The 17298-nt window shown below is 31.2% G+C and overlaps 1 protein-coding gene across 4 annotated transcripts; it reads left to right on the plus strand.

Annotated features, from left to right (window-relative positions):
• Positions 1-285: 285 nt before the first annotated feature.
• On the plus strand, positions 286-16624 carry LOC127722093 (uncharacterized). Of its 4 annotated transcripts, XM_052228936.1 has the most exons (7): positions 286-324; positions 847-956; positions 4401-4691; positions 5586-5702; positions 7086-7174; positions 14621-14789; positions 16080-16624. In XM_052228936.1, the coding sequence occupies exons 2-7, from the start codon at positions 953-955 to the stop codon at positions 16202-16204; spliced, it is 795 nt and encodes a 264-aa protein (XP_052084896.1). In that variant the 5' UTR covers positions 286-324; positions 847-952; the 3' UTR covers positions 16205-16624. The 4 variants fall into 4 exon arrangements, 2 of the variants coding, with proteins under 2 accessions (XP_052084896.1, XP_052084897.1); XR_007991644.1 differs by lacking the exons at positions 7086-7174; positions 14621-14789; positions 16080-16624 and adding exons at positions 7175-7343; positions 8129-8302; XM_052228937.1 differs by lacking the exons at positions 14621-14789; positions 16080-16624 and adding an exon at positions 8129-8302 and having other exon boundaries at positions 7086-7343.
• Positions 16625-17298: the final 674 nt, after the last annotated feature.

Genomic DNA, 17298 nt, shown 5'->3' on the forward strand with positions numbered 1-17298 from the left:
CAAGTTCAATGACTCTTGCAACGACTCTATGTGCACTCCTTGAATACACTTGTTGCAAGGCAGAATTTTACAGATATTAACCTCTTTTCCTGTTGCAGTTACAATGTTCTTCATTCAACCCGGTTTTCCCACCTTGCACAGCAAATTCCTTGATTCATTTTTATTTGTTTACGTCACGAATATGCATTTCAAAATTGTCAATGGACAATCAAAGAATCAAACCTTGTTTAAAATCATCTATTCAATTATGTCCTGTAAAGTCTACCATATATTATCTATCATCAACATACACAAAGAACCGTCAAGTATCGTGTGATGTTGAATGTAAGTTAATTGTCCGCAATATAGGTTAAACATGTTAAAACGTTATATTTAAACATGAATAAACACTTAATTGTTAAAAGCTATAAATTAACAATAATCATATAATCATGTTGTATTGATATATTTAATTGGATAAAGCACTACACAATACGTTACAAATTATCTTCTGTGACATATTTATATGACTATTTATAAATCATTTATATACACAATATTATGTGTTTTAGTTAATTGATGCAAATGCTGACATTTATTAAGTTTTGTAAATTTTGTTTAAGTGCAGAACTAAGTGATGCCGTTCGTGTTAAAATAGCGATGTTTACATCTAGATACTTATTGAAAGCAACTTTGATAAACTATAATCATATACCAAACACAGGTAGTTTATCTCTCTCTATATTTTTATAATTTTTATAATACCATGCTCCATCTAGCATGGTTCTATTTAAAAGCAAAATTGTAAGGAAAGCAATTTATGTTATTTTCATGTGCGTCTGATATCTTACGTAACTGTCGTTACAGAAGAAACACTGTTTTTGGATAGCCCGGTTTTGATATTAAGTATAAGTTTTGGTACAGACTGACAAAAAGTTGGGAAGATATATCACCATATGGTGGACGACATGAGATGGGTATAGTATATAATTTACAAATACATTTTAGGTGTTAAATCCTCATTATAAACACAAGGAATTTAAATCTCACCGCACAACCGACATTGGACATTTTTTCCTATCGTCAATATAAAATACAGTTGTTTCAGTGTACTTAAAATTATCGTAATAACTCGACATAATTAATCATGAACTACAACAAATGTATTTCCCCGATATTTATATACTGATATTTGCCATCATATAAACCGAATTTGTATTTTTATTTTTCTTTGCAAATAGTAAATGACTGTAGAATATGACATTTCTGACCAAAAAAATAAAATAAAATATAAGCCTGGTATCTTTGATGACTTTTAGAAAAATATAAGATTACTAACACATTAAAGAAGAAAAATATTCTAAAAGACTGAAATTTATGCAGCTAATTTTGGTGGGGTTTGTGTTGCTAAGTCTTTAGTTTTCTATATTGTAATTGTTATAAAATACATCAAATACCATTATTTAAAATCTAATCTTGAACTATATCAAATTTTTAGAAATTTACCTATAACGTCACTTTTGAGGAGTCGATCAAGTCGTGTGACAGACAATGCGTGGTTCTGTTGTGCTGTTTTTATGTGCTGTCCTAGGTTGATTTTACGTGATCGTTTTTATTCTGTGGTTATTCAGCACTTCGGTGTTGACATGAATATCAATTATATTGTAAGTTTTATAATTTTACTGTTTGCAAAAGTAGGAATTATTCTAAATACTAAGGATTTTCGTATCCCAGGCATAGATAACATTAGCTGTATTTGGCACAACTTTTCGGAATTTTGGGTCATCACTGCTCTTCAATTTTATACATGTTTGGCTTTCTGATTTTTTTGATGTGAGCGTCACTGATGAGTCTTATGTAGATGAAACGAGCGTCTGGCGTATTAAATTTTAAGCCTGGTACCTTTGATAACTATTAGCATGTCGAAATGTACTATTGTATTGTTTATTTGTGTATTTCTCTGTCCTGAATGTTCTTGAATTTATTTATACTGTAGTCCTGTTATGTAATGTGGTCATAGTAGTGTTATATTTAACATTGCCATAAAAGCGCGAGGTTTGGCTAGCCACAAATCCAGGTTCAACCCACCATTTTTTCTTAAAATTTCCTGTACCAAGTCAGGAAAATGGCAGTTGTTATCTTATAGTTCGTTTCTGTGTGTGTTACATTGTCGTTTGGTTTTTTGTTGCACTTTAGTGTTTCTGTTGTTTCGTTGTTTTCTTCTTTTAGTTGATGTGTTTCCCTCGGTTTTAGTTAGTTAACCGGATTTGTTTTTTCTCAGCGATATACTTCTGTTGCTTTTATTTGTGTCTTGTATAGTATTATTTGTCTATTTGTCTTTTTTCTTATTTTTGCCATGGCGTTGTCAGTTTGTTTTCAATCTATGATTTTGAATGTCCCTCTGGTATCTTTCGCCACCCTTTATTGAAAAATGATACACCTATAGTCGTTCGGGATTACAACGGAAAACGATATATCCTAAGATTACATTTGAAACAAATCAACAACAGACAGGGAATTACAATGCATTTGGTCAAATGAATTAAAACGCTCATTGTTCGAATTTTTTTTAAATTGCATCTTATTACTGGTGGCTGACAAATAGGATGTAAAAAAAATAACATTTAAATGCTTTTGGTTTTTTTTTTACATTTGTTATAAATAGTTACAACAAAAATCCGGTCAATTCAATATTTTATTATGATGAAATGAAGTCATATATACATGTACAACATAACTTGGTCTTCAAGTTAGCATGATCGTGTGCGTTATATTTTGAAAAAAATGTTACATGTCGGCTGTATGGTATAAAAATAGAAATGTATCCTAAAATTTTACTTATTTTAGTGAATTGGTTTCTATTTATTTATTGTTCGTCGTGTACAGAAATTGAACATATTTCATTTTACAAAAATGCAATTAAGCCTACTTTTTGCTTATTTGAAAATAACATTCCCGTCATATTATATATTATTAAGTTGCATGATACATTAATTAGTAAAATAAATATAAAATCGTGAATCCACGTATCGTCTGTTCCAAGAACCATTTGTTTTTTAATTATTTACCATAAAAGCGAAACCATCCTTGATTCTTGAAACATAAACCTTCTTTTTTCAATAGTTACCTTTTAAAATAATCGTAATTTATGTGATAAAATTGGCAATTATTCAATTCTTTATGTACACTAAGACACAAACTATGTGTTAAATGAGGACAAATTACAAATCAAATTCAATAAATGACAGAATAGACAGGAATCTAATAACACAAGTGTACTTTCTAAAGATCATAAAACTTGTAAGAAACATACATCTTACTAATTGAGAGTAGATAGTTTCTTGATAAATATAGATAAATTATGCACTAACTGACACTGACACAATGACAGCATCTTTTGCATTTTTAGTACATATGAATGTGTTGTATAATAGATCGGTATATATTTCTTCCGAAGTTTAGTAATACCCGGTAGAAGTAATTAATGCTGACAATTTCGTTCTTATCAACTGAAATCAAACAGATTATATGCAATTATCATGACATAAATCTAAAATATAAGTTATGTCATTGCTTCGCATCAAGGTGCGGAGCTATTAGTTCCAGTCGACATACACGCCATCTTGAAATAATAACTTATCACATATGGATTCTGATTGGTTGCTTTACGATGCGGCTGAGATACTGCAACAGCTATTGGCTTAAATGAGATAAAGAATTACAGACTTTTTTCGTCTCAGGATAAGACATCGAATGCCGGAAAATTAACTATGTGTATTTCAGTTCCGATCGTCTGTTATTAATTCATATTTGTTTTATTGTGCATATATTGCACACTAAAATTCAATATTGAAATATCAATTATTAATACGTCTTTATTTGCTTTATTACTTTGCAATATGCACGATTTGTTTTACTAAACAATGTTCCTATACAATGTTTACAAAAAAGTATTATCTATATTTTATAACTTCTGCCAATCTAGGCACACCTCCAGAGCGGCTCAACTTCCATAGTCGTGTCTATTTGTAAATGTTTCAATTTTCAACAGGTAAAGAGAACAAAATTTTAAAAGCATGGGAAATGTGGCATTATGCACACTCTTCAAGTAAATCAATTTTTAAAAATACCACATTTCCAATACTAAATCAACAACCACATGCACACAAATTACATTAAATTATGTTAGAGCGAAGCAGTCCATAGCTTTTTAGAAAGCTCAAACTTGTTTGCTATTAGTGTTTCATGATATGCTCCATTTAAAAGTATCATAAGGGATGTAATGGAAATAGGACTACATTAACTACTCTAATAATCTTCCCAGTGAAGAGCTCCATACACAAGTGTACATAATTATAATGGACATATCTAAAATAATTCCCTCGAGGATTAGCAATTAATCATAAAACTCAACATTTCAGACGCATCTGAAGAAGAAAATCAACACGGAGAAAGTCAAACATACATCTTTGACAAGGAATATAATTGTGGACTAGATGCAAGTGAGGAAAATGACGATGATATAAACAAAACATCTGATTGGGTTTCACCAAAAACCAACCATCAAATCTCATGTTGTTCTTGCATTAAAAAACGAAGATGGAACTTTTTGATCATTTTCCTTGCAATTTCATTAAGTTCATTTCTAGTATCTATAGGATTGGTGATATACCTTATGCTTCAATTCCAGGATTTGAGTTTAGAGCTTGCAGGTTTGTTCATTTGCAGATTATTATACTAATATGAGTTTTTTGGATTTTTTTTATTAGCAAACAATATAAACTTCAAAAGTAAAAATACATGTTACAAAAATATCGAACTCCAAAGAACACTCATAACGGAAAGTCCCTTAAGGAGTAGCAAAATCACAAGCTCAGACACATCAAACGAATGTAAAAGTACTGTCATATTCCTAATTTGGTACAGGCGTTTCCTTATTTAGAAAGTTATGGATTAAACCAGTTTTTAAAGCTAACTATAAACCTCTGAACACAGTCCCATGAATTTTATTATATTGACAAGAATGTGAGAGCAGAATAAACAGAAAGAATATTATAGGTAAACATGTCAAAAATTGTGGTACAGCCGTCACCATTATAATACGGATCATTATAAAAACAAACAACTATGTCAGCAAAGAAAAACAATGGCTTCTAAACACTCTATAGACAAAGCACGTAAGCAGCCATTTAAGATATGAATACAAACAAGACCCAAGCACAAAAACACAAAGGCGGGATGTACAAGTACCGAACCACGCCAAAGATTATACGAAAAATGGACCACACAGTGAAGGTAAAAAATATACAACGACAAATAAAGGGAACAATATAATACCTAATCAAAATGAAAAACAACACTAGTACCTAGAATTTATACTTCTAGACCATCGTGTATTATTTGTGAAGTTGATATTGAATATTAATCAACAAGGTCTTGGTATCTTCCGATGAACTTTAAATAAATCAATTGCGGCTTTTATAAGTTTTAAAGTGTAATAATAAAATCAGAAAGCAAATTTGTAGAAAAGCAAGTACTTTTCTAATCAACCATATTTTGTTTTATTGAAAAAGCTTTACTTTTACATTCGTTCTACCAATTTACAGTATTGAGGAACAATTCCTTGCACAACAGATTTCAGATAAAAAAATCTGAAGAAGAAGTAGAAAGGTTATTTGTTGGACATGAAAAACATAGTGAACACATCAACAACATGGGCATCAGTAAGTTTTACATGTTTGTGATCGGAGGTCACAATTTCTCTTTAAAGGGGCGGAGGGGTGATCATTTTTTGATATAAACATGTTATTTCCTGATAATTGCAAATGTAACATCAATATAAGTAACGTAAAAATGTCTTACGTTTAAATTTGAAGGCCTTATTTTACACCTTTTGTTTAAGCGTTAATCACTTGATATATTGTGGTCAAACCCTTTGCACTCAAATATATTTTTTTGTGAAAGATTCGGGTAGTTTATTGCACAAAACTGAAGACTTTGAAACTTGGTATTTTTTTCTTCTTTGCAAAGTGTGTTCATTTATGTATAAAAGAGCCCAAAGGTAGAAAAAAGTGTGACCCGACCGTCCGAACGGCTATCTAACAAAATAGTCAATTACAAATCCGATTTAGCTTGTCAGTCTAGTTATACACAGAAGGATTCAAATTCATACACCATCAAAAAGTTTTAGCTTTAAATATATAGAAGAAACTTGTCAAGCTAGACGTTATAAACAACTGATGTAGCTTGATAATTTTGCGCATTCAATTTTATATGCTGAATCAGGCTAAGGATGTTTGCTACTCTGTTTCAAAATAACAAGCTATTTAAACGACTGTTATTAAATGATAGTATATCAATAAAGAAAATAAAAAAGCAGATAAAAATAAAGGGTCCATGTGCTTGTTTGAGATAAAAACCAATAAAAAATTGGCGGGAAATAATACTCTCTAGATTTTTTATACATTTCACACTGGCTCCTTTATTCTTTGAAAAACGATGATAGAATAACATGGATTTTACAAGATTTTCTACTATATTTTAAAATTTATGTAATCAAATTATAGAAAGAAAAGTAGGTTAGTGGGCAAGTTTTTGTATGGCACTATATGGATAAAATCCGAGGACTCGAAATATTTGGCAAACATTAAAAAACAACTTCTTCGTGTCTGGTTTAACAGTTACAGTGCCTTCCTGAAACAAAAGTTGTCTGTATTTCTTCTGTAACCTTTGTTATAACTAACAACCGTTTTGTCAGTCCTTAGTCAGGAACATGATCTTGTCTTCTTTATTTAACATTTTTGTTTCTTTCGCTTTACTTTATTTCGTTTACTTGATGAGCTTACATTTTTTCAAATTTTAAAGTAATTTGGTGTAAGTTTCAGATGTTTGGTAATCTCTGTGGAATGGATAAGCATTTGATTTATAATATTTTAAATCACACTAAAAGTACGTCCTACAATGACAGTGATTATTAAGTAATTTCATTAAAATTTCAAAAAAAAAAATATAAAACATTTTCCGCTTGTGCAGTTTGCAACAAACATACGCGTACAAAGTAAAACATTAAATAGCTAACGTCCAAATTGATTTATTTCTATCTATAGTGTTAAAGAATTATACAGTTATGTTCAATCAAAATATTGGAAAACTTAAAGTGGATGTCAATGACTTAACAAAACTGTATGACAATCAGGTCAAAATACAGAGAGATATACAGACACTGATAGAGACTAATAATAGAAATACCTGGATGAAGATAGGGAAAATTGACACAAAAGATATCCTGATCCAAAAACAAATTGATGAAATAGTACGGACACAAAACTCTTTTCAACAGAAGCTGTCAGACATTTTAATGGCAGGTATGAAGAGATTCTTAGGATACTTTATTTCTATTCTTAAAATTTCTTCCTTTACATTTTAGATTGATAACGACTGTTGTTATGTCGAAATATATTTTTTTTCTATTTTCAAGTTTATACAGTAAAGATTAGTTGCCAACGATCACATATTGAACTTTCATAATTTTCAGGAACTTGTTATCTTAATTGTATAAATGTATGAGAAAAAAGTAGGTTGCAACTGGTTCCTCCGTGTCTTTTATGTCCAATGTTAAAATAGGTATCAGAAGAAACTAAGCAAAATGACAATGATCAACATAAATTAACAAAGGACAAATAGCGGTAACTGACATGCCAGCTCCAGACCTCAATGAAACTGACCGAAAGACCACGTCTTCATCATATGAAAATCAAGCACAATCCCTCCCGTAAGGGGTTTACAATCATGCCATCATAAATTATACGAGAAGAACATTTATTCCAGCATACCTGTAAATTTTCACACTTGTTTGTACTCGACTTTCTTATCGTTTTTCTGGTTAAAGTAAAAAGAAACAGAAAATACCAAAGGATACCAGTCATAAGTCGAAGAAAACTAGCAACACCATTCAAAAGAACGAAGTATGATGATATTTTGACATTTCAGAATACACATTGTAAATACATGTACATGTATGCATCAATCAAAAAAATAAATTGCATTTATAAAACATTGTCCTATTAATAAATGAAAAACACATTGTTTTTCAACTGAGAAATAAAACTGCACAAAAAGTCATATTTTATAAATTATTCATCTATTTCAGGATCCAATGAAGAGATAAGTAAACAGAAAACAAACCACAGTCAATGGATCTGTTCCACGTCAGGAATACACACATTGTTATTTTCTATATTTCTTTTTATTATCCTTTGCATGTAGGCGGTACTTTGATATATATATATATTTATCTTCATTAATAAAATTACTGCAATAAAAAGTGCAATGTTAAGCTGTGACCAATTATCACCAACAACTTCTTAAACAAATCAATTTCTTAGAATATTGTGGATAAATTGTAATTGTATATCCTTTCATTTTTAGACTAAACATATGAGTCGAGTTTTGATAGAAATAAGTATTTTGATACACAAAGTGAAGACATAAATTCATCCTTTAAATAGAAAAAAACAACATATGCTTCTCTGTGACCTTAATTTTAAGACAGTTTTGCATGAACAAGTGAGGGGTTTTGACTAGACGTATCACAATTCTGTTGTGTTCCGACTCCTAATGGCCAAATAATTGTTCTTGTTGTAAAGTTTTATTCAAATAGCTTGTTGTCCTGTTATACCTCGTAGTATCAATGGTAAAACTTGCAGTTGTTTTAATTATATTGATCTTGCCTTGAAATTTTTAATCAATTTGCTCAAATGAGTAAACTTATACATTTTTATTTATTGTATGAAATTTAATTACATTTCAATAGCCCGGAACAACTTCAAATCAAGTTTTACTGGTCCGCAAACATATGTAGTAGACTCGTGCTTCAGATAGGTTGATTAAGGCGAACACTGTACTAATGGTTTATATTGTAATTGGGTTTTAGAGACTAATCTGTTGATCTCTGACGTCATGCAAACTATTTACATTTTGCGAAAAATAACATAATATCAAAGAGTACAATTGCAAGTTAAAAAACGTAAAGACAAAAGATCAGAAAAACACACAGAAATAAATATTGAACAGAATTTGAATGGTAGAGTACTTTTTCCACCGTAAAGCCTTTAGTTTTTCTATGTTGTGTTTGAGTACTATTGTTTGTCTGTTTGTCTTTTTCTTTTTTAGCCATGGCGTTGTCAGTTTATTTTCGACTTATAAATTTGAAAGTCCCTTTTGTATCTTTCGCCCCTCTTTTTGTCGCCTCTCTCCCTTAATTTTGCTTTACCATGAAATAAGAATAAATTACTGAATAAAACATTATTGAAAGCTATCAATTTGCTTTAATTCTAATATCACGTTGTATTAAAATGAAAATAATTCAATCGGGGTGACGCCCTGGTGCTCGTTGGTGTATTCAACTTGAAATATTAAATTGGACAAATAATACACAATGATCGTGATATTGATTTCAAGTGTCAAATATAATGTAACTTTCACCCAAGTTACGAATTATCTACTGTGACATATTTATATAAATATTATTTATGGTCATCAATGCTCTTCAACTTTGCACTTGTTTGGCTTTATAACGATGTTGATCTGAGCGTCACTGATGAGTCTTATGTAGAAGAAACGCGCGTCTGGCGTATCAAATTATAAGCCTGGTACCTTTGATAACTAATTATAATAATCATGTATCAATATTGTGTTTGTAAGTCATTGCAAAATCAGACACTAAGCTTTGTAAACTTGGTTCAAATAAGTAAAGAATTGTTTTGAGTGATTTAACTATCATCATTTAAGAAATCCATGATTTGAAAGTAGTTGTAATACTTCCCTATTTATATAAATAATATCATGCTCCATCTATGTCGTTCTATTTAATGTAAGGAAGGAAATTTATGTTATTTTCATATTTCTTCAATATTTTATATTTGGAAAGCCTCTTTCTGAAATGAAGTATAATTTAAGTACAGACTGAAAAATTAATCGGAAAGATATCACCAGCTATGGGTATAGTATTTGATTTACACATACATTTTAGGTGATAAATCTTTATCATAAACATACGAAATTTAAATCACACCACACAACCGACACTGAACATTTTGTTTGAAACCCTACGGCATGGTTGTGGTTATATAAGACAAGACAGAATTTTTTTCTTTTTGAAAGTTATGAAAATGATACATCTTTGATTGGTACGATATTCCCGGGCTCCTATTTCCTATCATGATTTCCTTGATAGAGGGTTGCTGCTCACAAGGAGCTATTAAACAAAGAGTTCCAAATGGTGAAGTTAAAATCATCCCGTAAATTTTACGGACGCCATCACGAGTTGGTTGACCGTTATGGAATATCCGTTTCACAGATGATATCGGATATGTTCCTTATGTCGTTCCTTCAATGCCTTTTCACGAATGTGACCAATCGAATTAGACTATTTACCGAGGTTTTAATAACATGAGCAACACGACGGGTGCCATACGTGGAGCAGGATCTGCTAACCCTTAAGGAACACCTGAGATCGCCCCCAGCTTTTGGTGGGGTTCGTGTTGCTTAGTCTTAATGTTCTATGTTGTGTACTATTATTTGTCTGTTTGTCTTTTTCTTTTTTAGCCATGTCGTTGTCAGTTTATTTTCGATCTTTGAGTTTGAATGTCCCTCTGTTATCTATCGTCCCTCTTCTATGATCGTTCGGGAATACGACGGAATAGGATGTATCCTATGTCTACGTACCATTTGAAATAAATCAACAACAGATAGGAAATAACAATGAATTTGGGCAGGTGAATAGCAACGCGTATTGATCGAATATTTCGTAACTACCATCTTACCTGTAACTGGTTGGTGAAAAATAGGATGAGAAGAAATAAATATAACATGGAAGTTCTACTTTATTTTACAAAATTTTGTAATAAAAATTTATAACTTAAATACGGTCAATTCAATGATATCAAATTTGGTTTACTTATATTTAAGATTGATGTCATGATAATTCATATTATATTTCAGTACTAAAAAACGAAATTGTGTACATTATCTAACTTAGTACTTAACACTCTAACTATTGAAAACCTTTTTTTTTCAGGAATTTTAAGGATGTTCGCTACTCTGTTTCAAAATGACAAGCCTTTTAAAAGACGGTATTAAATTGATAGTTTATACATAAAGGAACTTAAAAAGTAGAAAAAAAAATTAAGGGTTATTGTGCTTGTTTTCGAGATATAAGCCAACGAACATTTGACGGGAAATGATTCTCGCTAGATTTTTCATACGTTTAACATTGGCACCTTTTTTCTTTCAAAAAATCTATGAAAAAAAACAAGGATTTTATAAACTTTTGAAATATGACTTCTTAAACTATATATAATAATATTATGAAAAGAAAAGAAGGGGTTAATAGGCAAAACTTTGTAATAGCACTATATGGATAAAACCAGAGGATTTCGAATATCTGGCTAAAATTCAAAAACAAGAGAAGCGAACATCTTATATATTAAATATTGAATTTGGTTAAAATAAAATAAAGTCATTCTTAGTACTTCATTACATGATCGTGTGCGTTAAGGTTTTGAAAAGAAATGATACATGTCGGTTGTATGGTGTAAAAATAGAACTCTGTCCCCAAATTTTCCTTAGTACAGTGAATGCTGTTTCTATTTCTTTTTTTCCGTTTACTGACATTGTACACATTTAATGATAGTTCAACCCATTTTCTGCTCAATTCTATTTTATGCGACTGTCATACAAGTGAGATGTTAAGCTTGCTATAAAACCAGAAATGTTTTCTTAAAATCAGGAATATGGCAGTTGTAATCAAATAGTCCATTTCTATGTATGTTTGTTTTTGAAGCAGTTCAGTGTGTCTGTTGTTCCGTTGTTTTCCTCTTATAGTTGATGTGTTCCCTCGGTTTTGGTTTGTGACTTGGATTTGTTTTCGCTCAATCGATTTATGACTATTGAACAGCGGTATACTACCGTTGCCTTATTTAGCATTCCGTCATAGTATCAACAAATTGGATGATTGATTAGTAATATTTATAGAAAATCGTGAATTCACGTATCGTCTGGTCCAAGAACAGTTGTCTTTTATTTTAACAAAACTATTTTTTATCATTTATCATAAATCATAACTATTATTGGTTTTTAGAAAATTAGTATATAATTCCTGAAAGTACTAAGTTAGCAGCTAGCATTCAAACCGTAATTCATTTGATAAAAGTGGCAAGAAATGTACACAATCACGTTCTTTTCAACTTAACCAAAAATAAAAAATGGATTATCATGAAATAAATCTAAAATATAAGTTAAGTTATTTACAATTAATGTGCCATGATATACTTCCATTTAAAAGTATATAAGGATTGTCAAGGAAAAAAGGCAACCTGAAATACTCCAATAGTCTTCCAAGTGAAGAGCTCCATATATAGGAGTACATAATTATAATTGGCATGTCTAAAATTAAACCCTCGGTGAATAACATAACAAATAATTTAAAACTCAACATTTCAGAAGTGGATTCAATTGACGATGATATAGGCAAAACATCTGATTGGGTCTCACCAAAAACCAAACAGCAAAACTCATGTTCTTGTATTAGTAAAATAAGATGGAAGTTAGTTATTGTTTTCCTTGCCATATTAGCAAGTTCATTTCTAGTATCCATAGGCTTGGTCATATACCTTATGCTACAATTTGAAGATTTGAGTGTAGATCTAGAGCATGCAGGTATGTTTAATTAATGAATTAATAATTTCATTTTGGATGTAACACGTCTTTGTTTTATTTAAAACGGTTATACTTTTACTTTCTTTTTACCATTTTACCGTTGTAAGGAACAATTCCTTGCACAACAGATTTCAAATAAAAAAATCTGAAAAGGAAGTAGAAGGGCTTTTTGCTGGACATGAAATTCATAGTGAAAACATCAACAACATGTGCATCAGTACGTTTAGCACGTTTTTGATGGGAGGTTAAAATTAAAAAAAAAAAAGGGTTGTAGTGTTGGTGGGGGTTATGCTTGTGGTACGAACGTGTGATTTCATGATAGTTGCATATGTAACATAGATATAACTAACGTAAAAGTTTCTTTTGTTTAATTTTGAAGGGGTTTATTTTACATCTTTTATTCAAATGTAAATCACTTGACATAATGTGGTCAAAGGCTCTGCACCTAAATATTTTTTTCTAAACAGTGAACGATTCGGGTAGTTAATTCGACAAATCTAGAGACTTATTTTATTACTATATCTGTGTCAAGTGTAAAAAGAAAAAGTTCAAAGGTCCAAATAGTGTGACTGGTCAGTAACTTGTGTTTTTCGAACGGTTTACAGAGCAAAGAGTTGTCGGCTCGGATTCAGAAAAAAAGTGCACAGCAGGGGTAGTTAATAATAACATAAACGGTACCATTTTTTCTGCACCAGATGCGCATTTCGACAATCAAAGTCTCTTCAGTGATGCTCGAGGCCAAAATATTTGAAAATCCAAAGCTTATTAGAAAGATGAAGAGCTATCAACAAAAAAGAACAAAAAAGCCGGGCAAATATCCACATTGCAATAACATGCTCCTCATTTCATCCTCGTGTCTGTTTGTTTTGGTTTGCTCCAATTTGTTGTTGTTACTTGTTTTGTTTTTTTTTGGGGGGGGGGGGGGGGGGTCGCATATGATCGGGCTATACTCTGTCCCCCTGTCATATTTTAGAACGTTACTACATAGTCGAAAGTATACAACTCAGACAAACTTAAACTGTTTGATACAGTATGATAAATGTACTGACATTATTTACATTAATGAGGCAACAATCCAACTACTTAAACTCATTGCAATGTGTTACTAATTTGTGACTGGTCTTTAATACATTAAGGTAAATTGCCATTCTGGTACAAATGTTGTTTGCAGTTCTTCTTTAAACTTTTGGTATTCCACAGATCAAAAAGTTAAATCACAAAAATACTGAACTCCGAGGAAAATTCAAAACGGAAAGTCCCTAATCAAATGGCAAAATCAAAAGCACAAACACATCAAACGAATGGACAACAACTGTCATATTCCTGATTTGGTATAATATAGAAAGAGAAGACTGTTGATATCTTAAAAAATGACTAAAAGTACTTATAAAACCACCATTCTACCAGTTCTTAGTCATGAACATGTGTTTTGCTTGTGCTTGCCTTCTTTAATTCTGAAACGAATTTAATGATGATAGCAGATCTTTGATAATCTCTATGGAACGAATAAGCGTTTGATATATATTATGGTAAATCACTTGTTTTGTACGGCGCTAGTTGACACATTTTATAATGTGTGTATACGGTCATAAAACTTTACTCAGTACTCGGAGTACAAAATGTGTGCTCGAAACACTAAATCCAGTAATTTGATTGGTTGATTTCTGAGTTTGAGTACGATAATTGTGCTCGAAACTTTTATGTCCGCCAAGCCGGAACTGATTACACAGTAAATGTAGGTACATGTTGGACCAACATACGCGTAAAAAGTAGAAAATAAAATGAAACTTGTTACATTGAACAATACGTTATTACTATTTTATTTCTATTTATAGTGTTAAAGAATTATACAGTTATGTTCAATCAAAATATTGGAAAACTTAAAGAGGATGTCAATAACTTAACAAAAATGTATAAAAATCAGGTCAAAATACAGAGAGATATACAGACACTGATAGAGACTAATAATAGAAATAACAGGATGAAGATGGGGAAACTTGACACAAAAGATATCGTGATCCAAAAACAAATTGATGAAATAGTACGGACACAAAACACTTTTCAAAAGAAGCTGTCAGACATTTTAAAGACAGGTATGAAGAGAACCATGGGATACTTTATTTCTATTCTTAAAATTTCTTCCTTTACATTTTAAAATGATTGAAAATTGATTTCGACTGAGGTTATGTCGGAAATGTTTTTTTGCTATTTTTCAAGTTAAAAAGTAGAGATTAGTTGCCAACAATCACATATATAACTTTCATAGTTTTCAGGAACTGGTGATCTAAACTGTATAAATGTTTGAGAAGAAAGTAGGCTGCGACTGATTCCTCCGTGTCTTTTTACGTTATTTTAACAGTTCAAGATTAAAGATGTTTAAATACACAATATCTGCTGCGTTGTGTCTTAAGTGTCGTTGCCTTATTGATATAGAATTGAGAATGGAAACGAGGATTGTGTAAAAGAGACAACAACCCGACAAAAAGGCTAAAGAGGCTGAGGCCAACAATCGGTCTTCAACGCAACGAGAAATCCTGCATCCAAAGGCGGGCTTCTGCTGGCCCCTGAACAATAATGTGTAAAGTTTTATCGAAATGGACTCCACACAACTCCAAAACATATAATTTAACTAAAATTAAAAAAAGACTAACAAAGGCTAGAGGTCCCTGACATGGGACAGGCGCATAAATACATGTTTTGTGAGTTATCAACCCTCCCCTATACCTCTTGCCAATGCGGAATAAATAAATACATAGCAATATGCACAGTAAAACTCCGTTTCAAAGAAGTCCCAGTCCGATGTTAGAATAGATAACAGAATAAACTAAGCAAAATGACAATGATCAACATAAATTAACAAAGGACTACTAGCAGTTACTGACATGCCAGCTCCAGACCTCAATTAAACTGATCAAAAGATCATGTCTTCATCATATGAGAATCAAGCACAATTCCTCCCGTTAGGGGTTAAGTATCATGCCATCATAAATTATAAGAGAAAAACATTTACTCCAGCATACCTGTAAATTTTCACACTTGTTTGTACTCGACTTTCTTATATATATATTTTATTTTAAACCCCTTTTGGTAACGCAACTTCCCGTGATTTGCATTCAAATATAACGGCGTGTTTCGGGTTAAAGTAAAAAGAGACAGAATATACCAAAGGGTACCAGTCATAAGTCGAAGAAAACTAACACCACCATTCAAAAGAACGAAATACGACGATATTTTGCTATTTCAGTATACACATTGTAAATATGCATAAATCGAATAAATAAATTGGATTGGATTTAGAAGACATTGTCCTAATTATAAAAAAATAGCACTTAGTATGTTAAATAAATACTGCACACATTGTATATATTATTTATCTATTCCAGGATCCAATGCAGAGACCCATAATCAGAAAACAAACAACAGTCAACGGATCTGTCATACGTCAGGAATACATACATTGTTATTTTTTATATTTCTTTTTATTATCCATTGTGAGCGAGTTATTTGATATATATTTTAATACTTTATAAATAATATTATTGCAATAAAAGGTATTGCAATGTTGAACTATGATAAAATACCACCAACAACAACTTCTAAAAAAAGTCAATTTCTTGAGGAGCATTTTGGAGAAGTTGTAATAGATTTGAGTCGAGTGTTAATAGAAATAGGAATTCTTATAACACAAAGGCAAGACACAAATTCCTTCTTCAGAAAGACTTATGCTTCTCTGTGACCTTAATTTTTAGACTGTTTTGCATGAACAAATGCGGGATTTTGACTTGACGTATCACAGTTCTGTCGAATTCCGACTCCTAAAGGCTAAATAATTGTACCTGTTGTTAAGTTTGATTTAAATAGTCATTTGTTCTTTTATACCTCAAAGTTTCTATGATAAAACTTGCTGTTGTTCCTCGTGATTTTATTAGTCTTGAACTTTTCAATCAATTTGCTCCAATGTGTAAACTAATGCATTTTTATTTATTGTATGAAATTTAATTTCATTTCAATAGCCAGGAACAACTTCAAATCAAAGTTTTACTGGTCCGCAAAATTATTTTGTAGACTCGTGCTTCAGGTAAGTTGATTAAGATCATTAAGACGAACACTGTTCTAATTGTTTTAATGGTCTCTAAATAAAAATGATAATGAAGATGATGATCACAATCAGCTTAATGAAAATGTTAATAACTTATATAATCAGGTTATTAGATGACAATAAAGCCTTTTTAAATAACAAAAAACTGGAATTTTAAAATCAGAGACAAATTTAAAAAGTGTGGTATTTAGAGCGTTACAATATACATGATGAAAACATACAATTTTGCGAAATAAAAGACATCATCTGTCATTCTGTTTTAAATGAACATATTTCCAAATGGCATGAAGATTGAAACAGAATTAACGCTGTGAGGGGAAACGGACAAAATAATCTACGAATTACAGACAGTTTAAAAACACATTTGAGACTGAGTAATTCCTTAAGGTTAGCATGCCAACATCATACAGAAATGCTTACGCCAAGTTTAGATGTGGAGTAGCCCCAATCCGTATCGAGACCGGAAGATATAGGAAATTAATATTACAAGAACGAACTTGTTT

Source organism: Mytilus californianus, unplaced genomic scaffold, assembly GCF_021869535.1.
Source record: "Mytilus californianus isolate M0D057914Y unplaced genomic scaffold, xbMytCali1.0.p SCAF_12, whole genome shotgun sequence".
Lineage (NCBI taxonomy): Eukaryota > Metazoa > Mollusca > Bivalvia > Mytilida > Mytilidae > Mytilus > Mytilus californianus.